This window comes from Anolis sagrei, chromosome 5, assembly GCF_037176765.1.
Source record: "Anolis sagrei isolate rAnoSag1 chromosome 5, rAnoSag1.mat, whole genome shotgun sequence".
In the NCBI taxonomy this organism is placed as follows: domain Eukaryota; kingdom Metazoa; phylum Chordata; class Lepidosauria; order Squamata; family Dactyloidae; genus Anolis; species Anolis sagrei.
In genome coordinates, this window is record NC_090025.1 from 196275932 (window position 1) to 196290772 (window position 14841).

General features: G+C 46.7%; 1 protein-coding gene across 1 annotated transcript in view; it reads right to left on the bottom strand.

The window, feature by feature from the left end:
- Positions 1 to 14841, bottom strand: part of KCP (kielin cysteine rich BMP regulator) — a 141640-nt gene that overhangs the window by 13371 nt on the left and 113428 nt on the right. Inside the window, exons 39-44 of the mRNA XM_067469392.1 lie at positions 14244 to 14364; positions 12390 to 12472; positions 12045 to 12144; positions 5806 to 5894; positions 3428 to 3530; positions 873 to 1015 (exon numbers count right to left, since the gene is read on the bottom strand). Of these exons, the coding sequence (XP_067325493.1) occupies positions 873 to 1015; positions 3428 to 3530; positions 5806 to 5894; positions 12045 to 12144; positions 12390 to 12472; positions 14244 to 14364 (639 nt within the window). The remainder of the gene's footprint in view (positions 1 to 872; positions 1016 to 3427; positions 3531 to 5805; positions 5895 to 12044; positions 12145 to 12389; positions 12473 to 14243; positions 14365 to 14841) is intronic.

Sequence of the window (14841 nt, forward strand, 5' to 3'; positions counted from 1 at the left end):
CAAGGATGAGAACATGGCATGATTCTAAACGATGCTTCATCTGACTACACATCCCAAACTTGAGACTTTTATTCCCTCGTTATCTAGGTCACTAGCGGTCAGAAATTGGTTTCCCTTTAGTTGAGGCTTTGTTATTGCTTTCTGCCAAAGCCTGGCAGAGCGCCTAAGCCTTTGCTCAGCCCTCCTGTTTTGACTGAACTCTTCTCGTCTATCTCTCGGCTTGTTATCTATTTGCTCTCTTGGCTCGTTATCAATTTGCTCATTGATTTCCCCTCAGGGACAGTCTCATAGGAAACTACAGGGATCTCCTGGTCATTCTCTGCATTAATATCACTGACCAAACCATTGCCATCTTGGGTTGTTGTAGGTTTTTTCGGGCTGTATGGCCATGGTCTAGAGGCATTCTCTCCTGACGTTTCGCCTGCATCTATGGCAAGCATCCTCAGAGGTAGTGAGGTCTGTTGGAACTAGGAAAAAGGGTTTATATATCTGTGGAATGACCAGGGTGAGACAAAGGACTCATTGCCATCTTGAAACTCATCTTGAACCTCATTGGCATCACTCCCTTCATCCAAAGCACCCTGATCCTGAAACACAATCACAGGCTGAACTCCAACAGGAGGAACTGTAGATTCGAAATGAGATGGGGAATCCCTTCACTCAACACTACAGATCAGGCATGAGCAAACTTTGTCCCCCCAGGTGTTTTGGACTACTGGCTGTTAAGAATTGTGGGAGTTGAAGTCCAAAACACTTGGAGGGATGAAGTTTGCCCATGCCTGCTATAGATGCCCCTTAAAGCACTGGGTCAATGAGTCTGGATTGTTGGAGTGGGTCGCAATATCCTCCCCAACCTCCTCCCATTGACTTACAGCAGCACACGTGGTTGGTGGGCAGCGTGCAGTCCGGCAGTGCACCTCTCCGGAGAGGCAGGTGCAGGTGGTGCATTCGTCCACCTGCCAATGCTCATTGGATTGCAGGGTCTGGCCCTGGTAAGAGCAGCTGTGGCCTGGATCTGCAAACAGAGAGGGAAGAGACTCAACAGGATGGAATGATACAACACTTAGGCAGAATCAAAGAATCATAGAATCCTAGAATCAAAGAGTTGGAAGAGACCTCATAGGCCATCCTGTCCAACCCCATTCTGCCAAGAAGCAGGAATATTGCATTCAAATCACCCCTGACAGATGGCTATCCAGCCTCTGTTTAAAAGCTTCCAAAGAAGGAGCCTCCACCACACTCCGGGGCAGAGAGTTCCACTGCTGAATGGCTCTCACAGTCAGGAAGTTCTTCCTCATGTTCAGATGGAATCTCCTCTCTTGTAGTTTGAAGCCATTGTTCCGTGTCCTAGTCTCCAGGGAAGCAGAAAACAAGCTTGCTCCCTCCTCCTCCCTGTGGCTTCCTCTCACATATTTATACATGGCTATCGTATCCCCTCTCAGCCTTCTTTTCTTCAGGCTAAACATGCCCAGCTCCTTAAGCCGCTCCTCATAGGGCTTGTTCTCCAGACCTTTTATCATTTTAGTCGCTCTCCTCTGGACACATTCCAGCTTGTCAATATCTCTCTTGAATTGTGGTGCCCAGAACTGGACACAATATTCCAGATGTGGTCTAACCAAAACAGAATAGAGCATGGGGAGCATGACTTCCCTAGATCTAGACACTATGCTCCTATTGAAGAAAATGAAATGCAAAGATACAGGATGGGTGATGCCTGGCTCGACAACAGTCCATGTGAGAAAGATCTTGGAGTCTTGCTGGAGAACAAGCTGAACATGAGCCAAGAGTGTGTTGCAGCAGCTCAAAAAGCCAATGGGATTTTGGGTTGCACCAAAAGGAGTCGAGTGTCCAGATCGAGGAAAGACCAGGTTGTGTCACAGCTGGTTGGGAGTCAGCTGCATTAAAATCACTGCTGACCGAAAGGTAATGAGTTAGAAGCCAGCCTGGGTTGGAGTAAGCTCCCGACCATTTGTCTAGCTTGCTGTTGACCTTTGCAGCCCGAAAGACAGTTGCATCTGTCTAGTGGGAAATTTAGGTACCACTTGTTGCGGTTTATACGAAAGCTAACCCAGAAATTGTGCAGTCCTGTCCAAACTTCCCAACCCTTTGTTCACCCACAAAGAGTAAATATGAGCCAAGTAAATGGGAAAAACAAAATTTACTAGGTTCTTGTGGGTTTTTTCGGGCTATAGGGCCATGTTCTAGAGGCATTTCTCCTGACGTTTCGCCTGCATCTATGGCAAGCGTCCTCAGAGGTAGTGAGGTCTGTTGGAATTAGGACAATGGGTTTATATATCTGTGGAATGACCAGGGTGGGGCAAAGAGCTCTTCTCTGCTGAGGCTAGGTGTGAATGTTTCAACTGATCACCTTCATTAGCATTAGAAGGTCTGGCTGTGCCTGGAAAAATGTTTTGTTGAGAGGTGTTAAGATGTGCCTGGTTGTTTCCTCTCTGCTGTTTTGCTGTTGTAATTTTAGAGTTTTTTTAATACTGGTAGCCAGATTTTGTTCATTTTCATGGTCTCCTCCTTTCTGTTGAAATTGTCTACATGCTTGTGGATTTCAATGGCTTCTCTGTGTAATCTGACATGGTGGTTGTTGGAGTGGTCCAGAATTTCTGTGTTCTCAAATAATATGCTGGACCACACCAACACACCATATTACCTCTCAACAAAAGATTCCCCCAGGCTCAGCCAGGCCTTCAAATGCTAATGAAGATAGTCAGTTGAAACATTCACACCTAGCTCCAGCAGAGAAGAGCTCTTTGCCCCACCCCAGTCATTCCACAGATATATAAACCCTTTTTCCTAGTTTCAACAGACCTCATTACCTCTGAGGATGCTTGCCATAGATGCAGGCGAAACGTCAGGAAAAAATGCCTCTAGAACATGGCCATATAGCCCGAAAAAACCCACAAGAACCTAGTGATTCCAGCCATGAAAGCCTTCGACCATACAATGACATGCATTAGCAAGTTGTAATTTCAACAAGCAATGAGAAGATGAACAAACTCTTTACACAATGCAAACTACAAGAGAGGAGATTCCACCTGAACATGAGGAAGAACTTCCTGACTGTGAGAGCCGTTCAGCAGTGGAACTCTCTGCCCCGGAGTGTGGTGGAGGCTCCTTCTTTGGAGGCTTTGAAACAGAGGCTGGGTGGCCATCTGTCAGGGGTGATTTGAATACAATATTCCTGCTTCTTGGCAGAATGGGGTTGGACTGGATGGCCCAGGAGGTCTCTTCCAACTCTTTGATTCTATGATTCTATTTTCACCAAGATGAATCACTCCATTGCACAATTTTGGTCTGAAATGCATACATATGCCTGCAAAAGTCTTAATTATTTTCCATAGGTTGCTGACTGGAGCATATTAGATTACGTAAAGAAACAACTGATTTAGGTAGTTCACCTGCAGGTTCTTCTTACCTTGGCATTCAGCACAACACTTCCCAGGCACCTGAACCTTCTCCAGCCCATCCTGGCACAACAATTGCATGCATTCCTGGATATGGCACTCGATGTGACCCAGCTGAGCGTTAGAAAAAAGGCCAAAAATTAGAACAAGACACTTGAGTGGTGACGAAATGAATTCCAATGGGTAGAATGTAAAGTACCAGATAATGTAGAGCAGTGTTTCTCAGCCTTTCTAATGCCATGAACCCTTAATACAGTTCCTTATGTTGTGGTGACCCCCCAAACATGAAGTCATTTTTGTTGCTACTTCATAACTGTAACTTTGCTACTGTTATCAATTGTAAAGTAAATAGTGGGTTGTTGTAGGTTTTTTCGGGCTATATGGCTATGTTCTAAAGGCATTCTCTCCTGACGTTTCGCCTGCATCTATGGCAAGCATCCTCAGAGGTAGTGAGGACTGTTGGAACTAGGAAAAAGGGTTTGCATATCTGTGGAATGACCAGGGTGTGACAAAGGACTCTTGTCTGCTGGAGCTAGGTGGGAATGTCTCAACTGATCACCTTGATCAGTATTTGATTGCCTGGCAGTGCCTGGATCAATCCTTTGTTGAGAGGTGATTAGATGTCCTTGTTTGTTTCCTCTCTGTGGCACAGCCAGGCAATCAATTAATACTGGTAGCCAGATTTTGGAAACAGCATATTGCAACAGCACAACAACAGCACAACAACAGAGAGGAAGCAGGCAGGGATATCTAATTACCTCTCAACAGAGTTTGCTCCAGGCACAGTCTGGCATTCTCTCCTGACGTTTTGCCTGCATCTATGGCAAGCATCTAAATTCTGTCTACCAGTATTTTTTAAAAAAACCTCTAAAATTACAACAGCTCAACAACAGAGAGGAAACAAACAAGGATATCTAATCACCTCTCAACAAAAGTTTGCTCCAGGTGCAGTCAGCCCATTGTATGCTAATCAAGGTGGTCAGTTGAAACATTCACACCTAGCTCCAGCAGACAAGAGTCCTTTGTCCCACCTTGGTCATTCCACATATATATAAACCCCTTTTCCTAGTTCCAACAGACCTCACTACCTCTGAGGATGCTTGCCATAGATGCAGGCGAAACGTCAGGAGAGAATGCCTCTAGATCATGGCCATACAGCCCAAAAAAACCTACAACAACCCACACAGCATATTATTTGAGAACATAGAAATGCTGGACCACTCTCACAACCACTATGTCAGACTACACAGCGAAGCCATTGAAATATACAAGCACGTGGGCAGTTTCAACAGAAAGGAGGAAAACATGAAAATGAACAAAATCTGGCTACCAGTATTTAAAAACTCTAAAATTGCAACAGCACCACAACAGAAAGGAAACAAACAAGGACATCTAATCACCTCTCAACAAAAGATTGCTCCAGGCACAGTCAGCCCATTGTATGCTAATAAAGGTGGTCAGTTGAAACATTCACACCTAGCTCCAACAGACAAGAGTCCTTTGTCTCACCTTGGTCTTTCCACAGATATATAAACCCTTTTTCCTAGTTCCAACAGACTTCACTACCTCTGAGGATGCTTGCCATAGATGCAGGTGAAACATCAGGAGAGAATGCCTCCAGACCATGGCCATACAGTCCGAAAAAACCTACAACAACCCACACAGCATATTATTTGAGAACATAGAAATGCTGGACCACTCTCACAACCACCATGTCAGACTACACAGAGAAGCCACTGAAATCCACAAGCATGTGGGCAATTTCAACAGAAAGGAGGAAAACATGAAAATGAACAAAATCTGGGTACCGGTATTAAAAAACTCTAAAATTACAACAGCACAACAACAGAGAGGAAACAAACAAGGACATCTAATCACCTCTCAACAAAAGATTCCTCCAAGCACTGCCAGGCCATCAAACGCTAATCAAAGTGGTCAGTTGAAACATTCACACCTAGCTCCAACAGACAAGAGTCCTTTGTCCCACCCTGGTCCTTCCACAGATATATAAATCCTTTTTCCTAGTTCCAACAGACCTCACTACTTCTGAGGATGCTTGCCATAGATGCAGGCAAAACGTCAAGAGAGAATGCCTCCAGACCATGGCCATATAGCCCGAAAAAACCTACAACAACCCAGTGATTCGCGCCATGAAAGCCTTCGACAATACAATGAGGGAGAACTTCCTGATGCTAAGAGATTTGTGACAGTGGGGTGTGCTTCCTCAAAGTCCTTCAGAGTCCTGCATTTAGTTCTACACTGTAGATGCAACCTATGATATCAAGACCCAGGAAAGGTTTTGCTTATTAGAGAAGCTAAGCTATGCATGATAGAGGATCTCAGTCCAAGGCCAAGTCTAAGGACTGCTTTGCCTCTCCATCCCACTTACGTTGCACGTGCAGGAAACGCAGCTGTCTCTGCTGTCCGTCCAGGTCTCTCCGCTGGAGACGCGCCGCCCTTCAACTTCGATCACACACTCTGTAAAAGGAAAGATGTGGACAAAACCCTTTTCATGCCCCGTGGTGGCACAAATCCTGCAAAGAATTGCATCCAGTGCTTCACAATCATAAAAAGTCAACATTGACACTGAAATTCAACACTGCCCAAGCTCTGCAAGTGCAGCTTTTTTCCGAATGAAGCAGAGAGTGTTCGAGGACCAGGACATCCATATGGAGACCAAGGTGCTTGTATATAAAGCTATTGCCATCCCAACCCTGCTATACGTCTGCGAGATGTGGACTGTCTACAGACATCAACAATGACACTGAAATACAACACCGCCTGAGCTCTGCGAGTGCAGCATTTTTCCAAATGAAGCAGAGAGTGTTTGAGGACCAGGACATCCGTAGAGAGAGCAAGGTGCTTGTTTATAAAGCTATTGCCATTCCAACCCTGCTATATGCCTGTGAGATGTGGACTGTCTACAGACGTCAACATTGACACCGAAATACAACACTGCCTGAGCTCTGCGAGTGCAGCATTTTTCTAAATGAAGCAGAGAGTGTTTGAGGACCGGGACATCCGTAGGGAGACCAAAGTGCTTGTTTATAAAGCTGTTGCCCTCCCAACCCTGCTATACGCCTGCGAGACGTGGACTGTCTACAGACGTCACATACAACTCCTGGAATGATTCCATCAGCGCTGCCTCTGAAAAACCCTGCAAAACTCTTGGGAAGACAAGCAGACATATGCCAGCGTGCTGGAAGAGGCAAAGACCACCAGCATTGAAGCGATGGTCCTCTGCTGTCTGGACTGGCCATGTTGTCCAGATCCTTGACCACCGTCTCCCAAAGCAGTTGCTCTACTCCGAACTCAAGAACGGAAAACGAAATGTTGGTGGGCAGGAAAAGAGATTGAAAGATGGGCTCAAAGCCAACCTTAAAACTCTGGCATAGACACTGAGAACTGGGAAGCCCTGGCCCTTGATTGCTCCAGCTGGAGGTCAGCTGTGACCAGCAGTGCTGCAGAATGAAGGGCAAAAGAGAGAAACGTGCCAAGAGAAAGGAGCATCAAGCCAACTCCAACCGGGACCGCCTTCCACCTGGAAACCAATGCCCTCACTGCGGGAGAAGATGCAGATCAAGAACAGGGCTCCACAGTCACCTACAGACCTACCACCAAGAGACCACATCTGGAAGACCATCATCCTTGAACTACAAGGGATTGCCTAAGTAAATAAGTAAGTAATATAATCCAGAGTATCTTCTTTGAACTGGATTATTATTTTTATGACAATTTTTGTACTGTTAAGGCATAACAGCCTTAACAGTTGTACATATGTTGCATGATATAGAATCCTAGAATCAAAGAGTTGGAAGAGACCTCATGGGTCATCCAGTCCAACCCCATTCTGCCAAGAAGCAGGAATATTGCATGGCCATCCAGCCTCTGTGTAAAAACTTCCAAAGAAGGAGCCTCCACTTTTATTATTTTTAAAGAAATATATATATTTTTAAAAATAACAATTAACATTTAATTCATTTTTTAACATTGAAGTCCCTTGTGTTGCCCACCCCACCTCCCTCCCTCTGACCACATATTTATTCCATACCACTATCTTTAACCATGCACACAGTTTTCTTAATTTCCGTAACATGCTTATGTTGGCTTCCCTTTTTAACCCAGTCTGTCTACATCAGGGGTCATAGAATCATAGAATCATAGAATCAAAGAGTTGGAAGAGACCTCATGGGCCATCCAGTCCAACCCCATTCTGCCAAGAAGCAGGAATATTGCATTCAAATCACCCCTGACAGATGGCCATCCAGCCTCTGCTTAAAAGCTTCCAAAGAAGGAGCCTTCACCACACTCCGGGGCAGAGAGTTCCACTGCTGAACGGCTCTCACAGTCAGGAAGTTCTTCCTCATGTTCAGATGGAATCTCCTCTCTTGTAGTTTGAAGCCATTGTTCCATTGCGTCCTAGTCTCCAAGGAAGCAGAAAACAAGCTTGCTCCCTCCTCCCTGTGGCTTCCTCTCACATATTTATACATGGCTATCATATCTCCTCTCAGCCTTCTCTTCTTCAGGCTAAACATGCCCAGTTCCCTAAGCCGCTCCTCATAGGGCTTGTTCTCCAGACCCTTGATCATTTTAGTCGCCCTCCTCTGGACACATTCCAGCTTGTCAATATCTCTCTTGAATTGTGGTGCCCAGAATTGGACACAATATTCCAGATGTGGTCTAACCAAAGCAGAATAGAGGGGTAGCATTACTTCCTTAGATCTAGACACTAGGCTCCTCTTGATGCAGACCAAAATCCCATTGGCTTTTTCTGCCGCCACATCACATTGTTGGCTCATGTTTAACTTGTTGTCCACGAGGACTTGTTGTCCACGAGGACTCCAAGATCTTTTTCACACGTACTGCTCTCGAGCCAGGCGTCCCCCATTCTGTAGCTTTGCATTTCATTTTTTCTGCCAAAGTGGAGTATCTTGCATTTGTCACTGTTGAACTTCATTTTGTTAGTTTTGGCCCATCTCTCTAATCTGACAAGATCGTTTTGGATCCTGCTCCTGTCCTCTGGACTATTGGCTATCCCTCCCAATTTGGTCCCATCTGCAAACTTGATGATCCTGCCTTCTAACCCTTCATCTCAGTCATTAATAAAGATGTTGAACAGGACCGGACCCAGGACGGAACCCTGCGGCACTCCACTTGTCACTTCTTTCCAAGATGAAGAGGAAGCATTAGTGAGCACTCTCTGTGTTCGTCCACTTAACCAATTCCAGATCCACCTCACCGTAGTTTTCCCTCGCCCACATTGGACTAGTTTCCTTGCCAGAAGGTCATGGGGGACCTTGTCAAAGAAGGCCTTCCTGAAATCCAGGTACGCTACATCCACGGTATGCGACCCGCCGAGGGCATTTCTCCGGCCTGGCCACGCCCACCCGGCGCCGCTCTGCCCATCGCAGGAACCCTTTGCTCCGGCTGCTCTGGTCTCCAAGGAGGCAGGTAAACTACAACTCCAAAGCCTTTCGTAGTTTACCTGCCTCCTTGGAGACCAGAGCGGCCGGAGCAGAGGGTTCCTGCGAAGGCCGGAGCGGCGCCGGGTGGGCGTGGCCAGCGGTGCCGGGTGGGCGTGGCCAGGGAACGCTGGTGTTCTCTGGCCACGCCCACCCGGCGCCGCTCCAACCATCACTGGAACCCGCTGCTCTGGCCGCTCTGGTCTCCAAGGAGGCAGGTAAACTACAACTCCAAAACGAAAGGACACTGCACACTAAGCAGAGTATTTTCCATTGGTCATGGGAGAACTGCGTGCCAAGTTTGGTTCAATTCCACCGTTGATGGGGTTCAGAATGCTCTTTGATTGTAGGTGAACTATAAATCCCAGCCACTACAACTCTCAAATGTCAAGATTCTATTTCCCCATACTCCACAAGTGTTCACATTTGGGCATATGGAATATCAGTGCCAAGTTTGGTCCAGATCTATCATTGAGTCCACAGTGATTGATGGAGGCAGGTGAACTACAACTCTAAAACCAAAGGACACTGCCCACCATACCCTTCCAGTATTTTCTGTTGGCCATGGGAGAACTGTGTGCCAAGTTTGGTTCAATTCCATCGTTGGTGGGGTTCAGAATACTCTTTGATTGTAGGTGAACTATAAATACCAGCAACTACAACTCCCAAATGACAAAATCATTTTTTTTGAGTGAAAGATATACATTGGGTTGTTAGGTGTCTTGTGTCTAAAACTGGTCTCAATTTGTCCAGTGGTTTTTGAGTTCTGTTAATCTCACAAACAAGCATTACATTTTTATTTATATAGAAGTGTGGGTCTTTGTTTTTTGATTTGGGGGGGGGGGGGGTTGCACTGCAAATAATATATGTGCAGAGTGCATAGGAATTCATTCATTTTTTTTTCAAATTATAATCCGGCCCCCCAACAGTTTGCGGGACTGTGACCCGGTCCTCTGTTCAAAAAGTTTGGGGACCCCTGGTCTACATCATCCATGTCAGGTTTTACAATGTATTGTAATGTAATATAGCTGAGTCATGCACTGCTAATGGGCTTCTATTGGAAATGCTGAGTCATGCATTAACTGTATATAGGGAATCATTTGAGGAATGTGTTCTGGCCTACTCCAGGCGATTGTGAATGATGTAATCCTGGGTCTGAGTTAAGTTAATGAGTTGGGAACCAATCAGAGATTGCTATGTGTAATTGTATAGAATTGTATATAAGGAAGTCATGTACAGTGTATATCTCTCCTTGTGCTGTGATGTTGTTCGTCGAAGGCTCTATGTAATTAAAGAACCTGTCTGCTAAGACAAGATATAAGTGTGTGCTGTGGTAAGTTTGTAATATTATCTAGATTGGAGGGGAAAGACAATGGTAAAACTGACAATGGCCGGGCATGTGCTCAAGTGTCTGTAAAAGGTTCCAGAGTGACTGCAATTTGTGGGAGCAGTTGACTGAAAATACTGTGCAGGAAGAAGCTACTGGAAAGCGCTGAAGTTGTGCAACTGATCTGCTGCTGAATTGTGAAGTTAATCTCAACAATCCATTTGTTCTTTATTTCATTTATTTTATCTTCTTGAGTATCATCATGAACTGGATCATATGGCAGTGTAGGCTCATATAATCCAGTTCAAAGCAGATAATCTGTGATTATCTTGGTTTCCGCAGGGAGACCAAGGTGCTTGTCTATAAAGCTATTGTCCTTCCAACCCTGTTATATGCCTGTGAGACGTGGACTGTCTACAGACGTCACATGCAGCTCCTGGAACAATTCCATCAGCGCTGCCTCCGGAAAATCCTGCAAATCTCCTGGGAAGACAAGCGGACAAACGTCAGCGTGCTGCAAGAAGCAAAGACCACCAGCATTGAAGCGATGGTCCTCCAACGTCAACTCCGCTGGGCCGGTCACGTTGTCCGGATGCCTGACCACCGTCTCCCAAAGCAGTTGCTCTACTCTGAACTTAAGAACGGAAAACGGAACGTTGGTGGACAGGAAAAGAGATTGAAAGATGGGCTCAAAGCCAACCTTAAAAACTCTGGCATAGACACTGAGAACTGGGAAGCCCTGGCCCTTGAGCGCTCCAGCTGGAGGTCAGCTGTGACCAGCAGTGCTGCAGAATTCGAGGAGGCACGAGTGGAGAGTGAAAGAGAGAAACGTGCCAGGAGGAAGGCGCGTCAAGCCAACCCCAACCGGGACCGCCTTCCACCTGGAAACCAATGCCTTCACTGCGGAAGAAGATGCAGAGCAAGAATAGGGCTCCACAGCCACACAGCCAACAATGTGATGTGGCGGCAAAAAAAGCCAATGGGATTTTGGCCTGCATCAATAGGAGCATAGTGTCTAGATCTAAGGAAGTAATGCTACCCCTCTATTCTGCTTTGGTTAGACCACATCTGGAATATTGTGTCCAATTCTGGGCACCACAATTCAAGAGAGATATTGACTCTAAGCTGGAATGTGTCCAAAGGAGGGCGACTAAAATGATCAAGGGTCTCGAGAACAAGCCCTATGAGGAGCGGCTTAGGGAACTGGGCATGTTTAGCCTGAAGAAGAGAAGGCTGAGAGGAGACATGATAGCCATGTATAAATATGTGAGAGGAAGCCACAGGGAGGAGGGAGCAAGCTTGTTTTCTGCTTCCTTGGAGACTAGGACGCGGAACAATGGCTTCAAACTACAAGAGAGGAGATTCCATCTGAACATTAGGAAGAACTTCCTGACTGTGAGAGCCGTTCAGCAGTGGAACTCTCTGCCCCGGAGTGTGGTGGAGGCTCCTTCTTTGGAAGCTTTTAAGCAGAGGCTGGATGGCCATTTGGCAGGGGTGATTTGAATGCAATATTCCTGCTTCTTGGCAGAATGGGGTTGGACTGGATGGCCCATGAGGTCTCTTCCAACTCTTTGATTCTACAGACCCACAGGGAAACCCATGATGGAAGACCATCTTACTCGTCGAACGAGGGATTGCCTAAGTAAGTAAGTAAGTACTTCAATCAGGTCGTCACACCGAATTTTCTGTAAGGCAATCATCCACATTTTCCCCATTTATCTAGTTCTATGTTGTGCCCAATATTTTGTGCCCATTTAATCCTTTATCCTGTTACCAAAACAGAACGGGTTACCGTTGTTTAAAAGGTTCACTGAGGAAAGGAAAGCAGATATACTTCACCATCGCAAACTGGGCAGCAGGCATCGCGAGGGACGAAGCGCTCGGCAGCCAGGCAGCTCAGCAGCGGGCAGCTTTGGTGCATGCAAACCCAAGTCAGGTCCTGCGTGAAAGAAGATCCTGCCACGGCTCAATGCCACCCAGTTTGGAGTGCTATAGTTTGGCATGGAGCCAGCCCTCTTTGGCAGAGAAGGCTTCTTTTGTGTCAGGAGCGACACAAGTCGCTTCTGGTGTGAGAGAATTGCCCACCTGCAAGGATGTTGCCCAGGAAACGCTCGGATGTGTTACCATCCTGTGCTAATACCCAATCCCCTGATGCCTATACTGTGCATCCCAGGGTAGCCTCACCTTGCATTGGCAGCTGTAGCACGGTTCGTCTGTAGCCAGGACCTCGTTGCCCACCAGGCTGGGAGTGCAGTTGCTCAGGGCTTCTGCAAAAGGAACAAGAGGCAGAAATGGATGAGGAACAGCACAGAATGCTAAAAATAGAGGGGACCCCAAAGGCAATCCAGTCCAACCTCCTTGTACCATATAGAATAGGCCTGGGCAATCCATGGTTCTAAATCAGTGGTTCTCAACCTTAGAATCATAGAATCATAGAATCAAAGAGTTGGAAGAGACCTCATGGGCCATCCAGTCCAACCCCCTGCCAAGAAGCAGGAATATTGCATTCAAATCACCCCTGACAAATGGCCATCCAGCCTCTGCTTAAAAGCTTCCAAAGAAGGAGCCTCCACCACACTCCGGGGCAGAGAGTTCCACTGCTGAACGGCTCTCACAGTCAGGAAGTTCTTCCTCATGTTCAGATGGAATCTCCTCTCTTGTAGTTTGAAGCCATTGTTCCATTGCGTCCTAGTCTCCAAGGAAGCAGAAAACAAGCTTGCTCCCTCCTCCTCCCTGTGGCTTCCTCTCACATATTTATAAATGGCTATCATATCTCCTCTCAGCCTTCTCTTCTTCAGGCTAAACATGCCCAGTTCCCTAAGCCGCTCCTCATAGGGCTTGTTCTCCAGACCCTTGATCATTTTAGTCGCCCTCCTCTGGACACATTCCAGCTTGTCAATATCTCTCTTGAATTGTGCTGCCCAGAATTGGACACAATATTCCAGGTGTGGTCTGACCAAGGTGGAATAGAGCATGGGGAGCAGGACTTCCCTAGATCTAGACACTATGCTCCTCTTGATGCAGGCCAAAATCCCATTGGCTTTTTTTGCCGCCACATCACATTCCTGGCTCATGTTTAACTTGTTGTCCACGAGGACTCCAAGATCTTTTTCACACGTACTGCTCTCGAGCCAGGCATTGTCCCCCATTCTGTATCTTCCTAATGGTGTGACCCCCTAATACAGTTCCTCATGTTATGGTGACCCCCAACCATAATACTGTTTTCGTTGATACTTGATACTTGAAGCGTTGAAGCGATGATCCTCCGTCATCAACTCCGCTGCACCGGCCACGTTGTCCGGATGCCTGACCACCGTCTCCCAAAGCAGTTGCTCTACTCTGAACTTAAGAACGGAAAACGGAATGTCAGTGAGCAGGAAAAGAGATTGAAAGATGGGCTCAAAGCCAACCTTAAAAACTCTGGCATAGACACTGAGAACTGGGAAGCCCTGGCCCTTGAGCGCTCCAGCTGGAGGTCAGATGTGACCAGCAGTGCTGCAGAATTTGAAGAGGCATGAATGGAGGGTGAAAGAGAGAATTGTGCCAGGAGGAAGGTGCGTCAAGCCAACCCCAACCGGGACCGCCTTCCACCTGGAAACCAATGCCCTCAAGGTGGGAGAAGATGCAGGTCAAGAATAGGGCTCCACAGCCACCCACAGACTCACAAGACTTCTGATCTTGGAAGACTACCCTACTTGGCCAACGCGGGATCGCCTAAGTAAGTAAGTAACTGGATCAGTATCGGCACTGGGGTTAATGGACCTGTATCAAGGTTTGTTTAGTAGACCAGTATCAGGGTTGGGTTACACTATCCAACACTTTTGGAACCTGATCCTGTTTTCTGGAGTTTTCGTGCTCCAAATTCTATTCCATTCCATTGCTCAAGCCATAGATAAAGATGTTGAACAGTCCTAAAAGGCCCAGGGCAGACCCCTGTGGCATCCAAATAGTGACCTATTTCTGGCGCAGCCCTGTGGACACCAACCCACTATGGGGTTTTTTTGCATCACTGGGAAAGGGGGTGCGGAGGAGGCTCACGGGCGCAAGTGGGGCAGCAGTGCCCTGGTCCCGGCGCCTGAATCTGCTCCCGCGGACAGTCCAACAGGCTGGGACACTGCTTCCGGTAGCATTGCAGGTGCTGTTCCCCATCGGACATCACCTGCAGTGAGAGAAAAGAGGATACAGGCCGTCCTCGAGTTACAGATATCTGTGATTAATATGCTTTTGTTTTCAATTTACATATTTACCTAGTGAGATTAGGCGAGCCCCCACCCTGGCAGCCTTTAAGAAAGACCTAAAAACCTGGTTCTTCCAGCGTGCCTTTGACGAGTGAACATTGAAAAGAAGCAAGGGAGCTGAGGAATGATTTATTGTTGCCACCAATTTGAAAGGAACCAGTATTCGGGAGATTTTACCCCAGTTCCCAATCTTTAAAAGAACTAGCCAACTTGCAATGGAGGTTGCCGATTAGGAACCAAATTTACCATCAAGTTGGAAGGGAGGCTGTTCAATGGCACCTCCTCCTTTATTAAGAAAGTAATAACTTAGTAGTAATTACACTGTATATACTGTAGCGTGACTGGAGAGAAGAATGTAGATTTATTTGGTTACTTTTCCCTGCGTTTCTGCCACCACG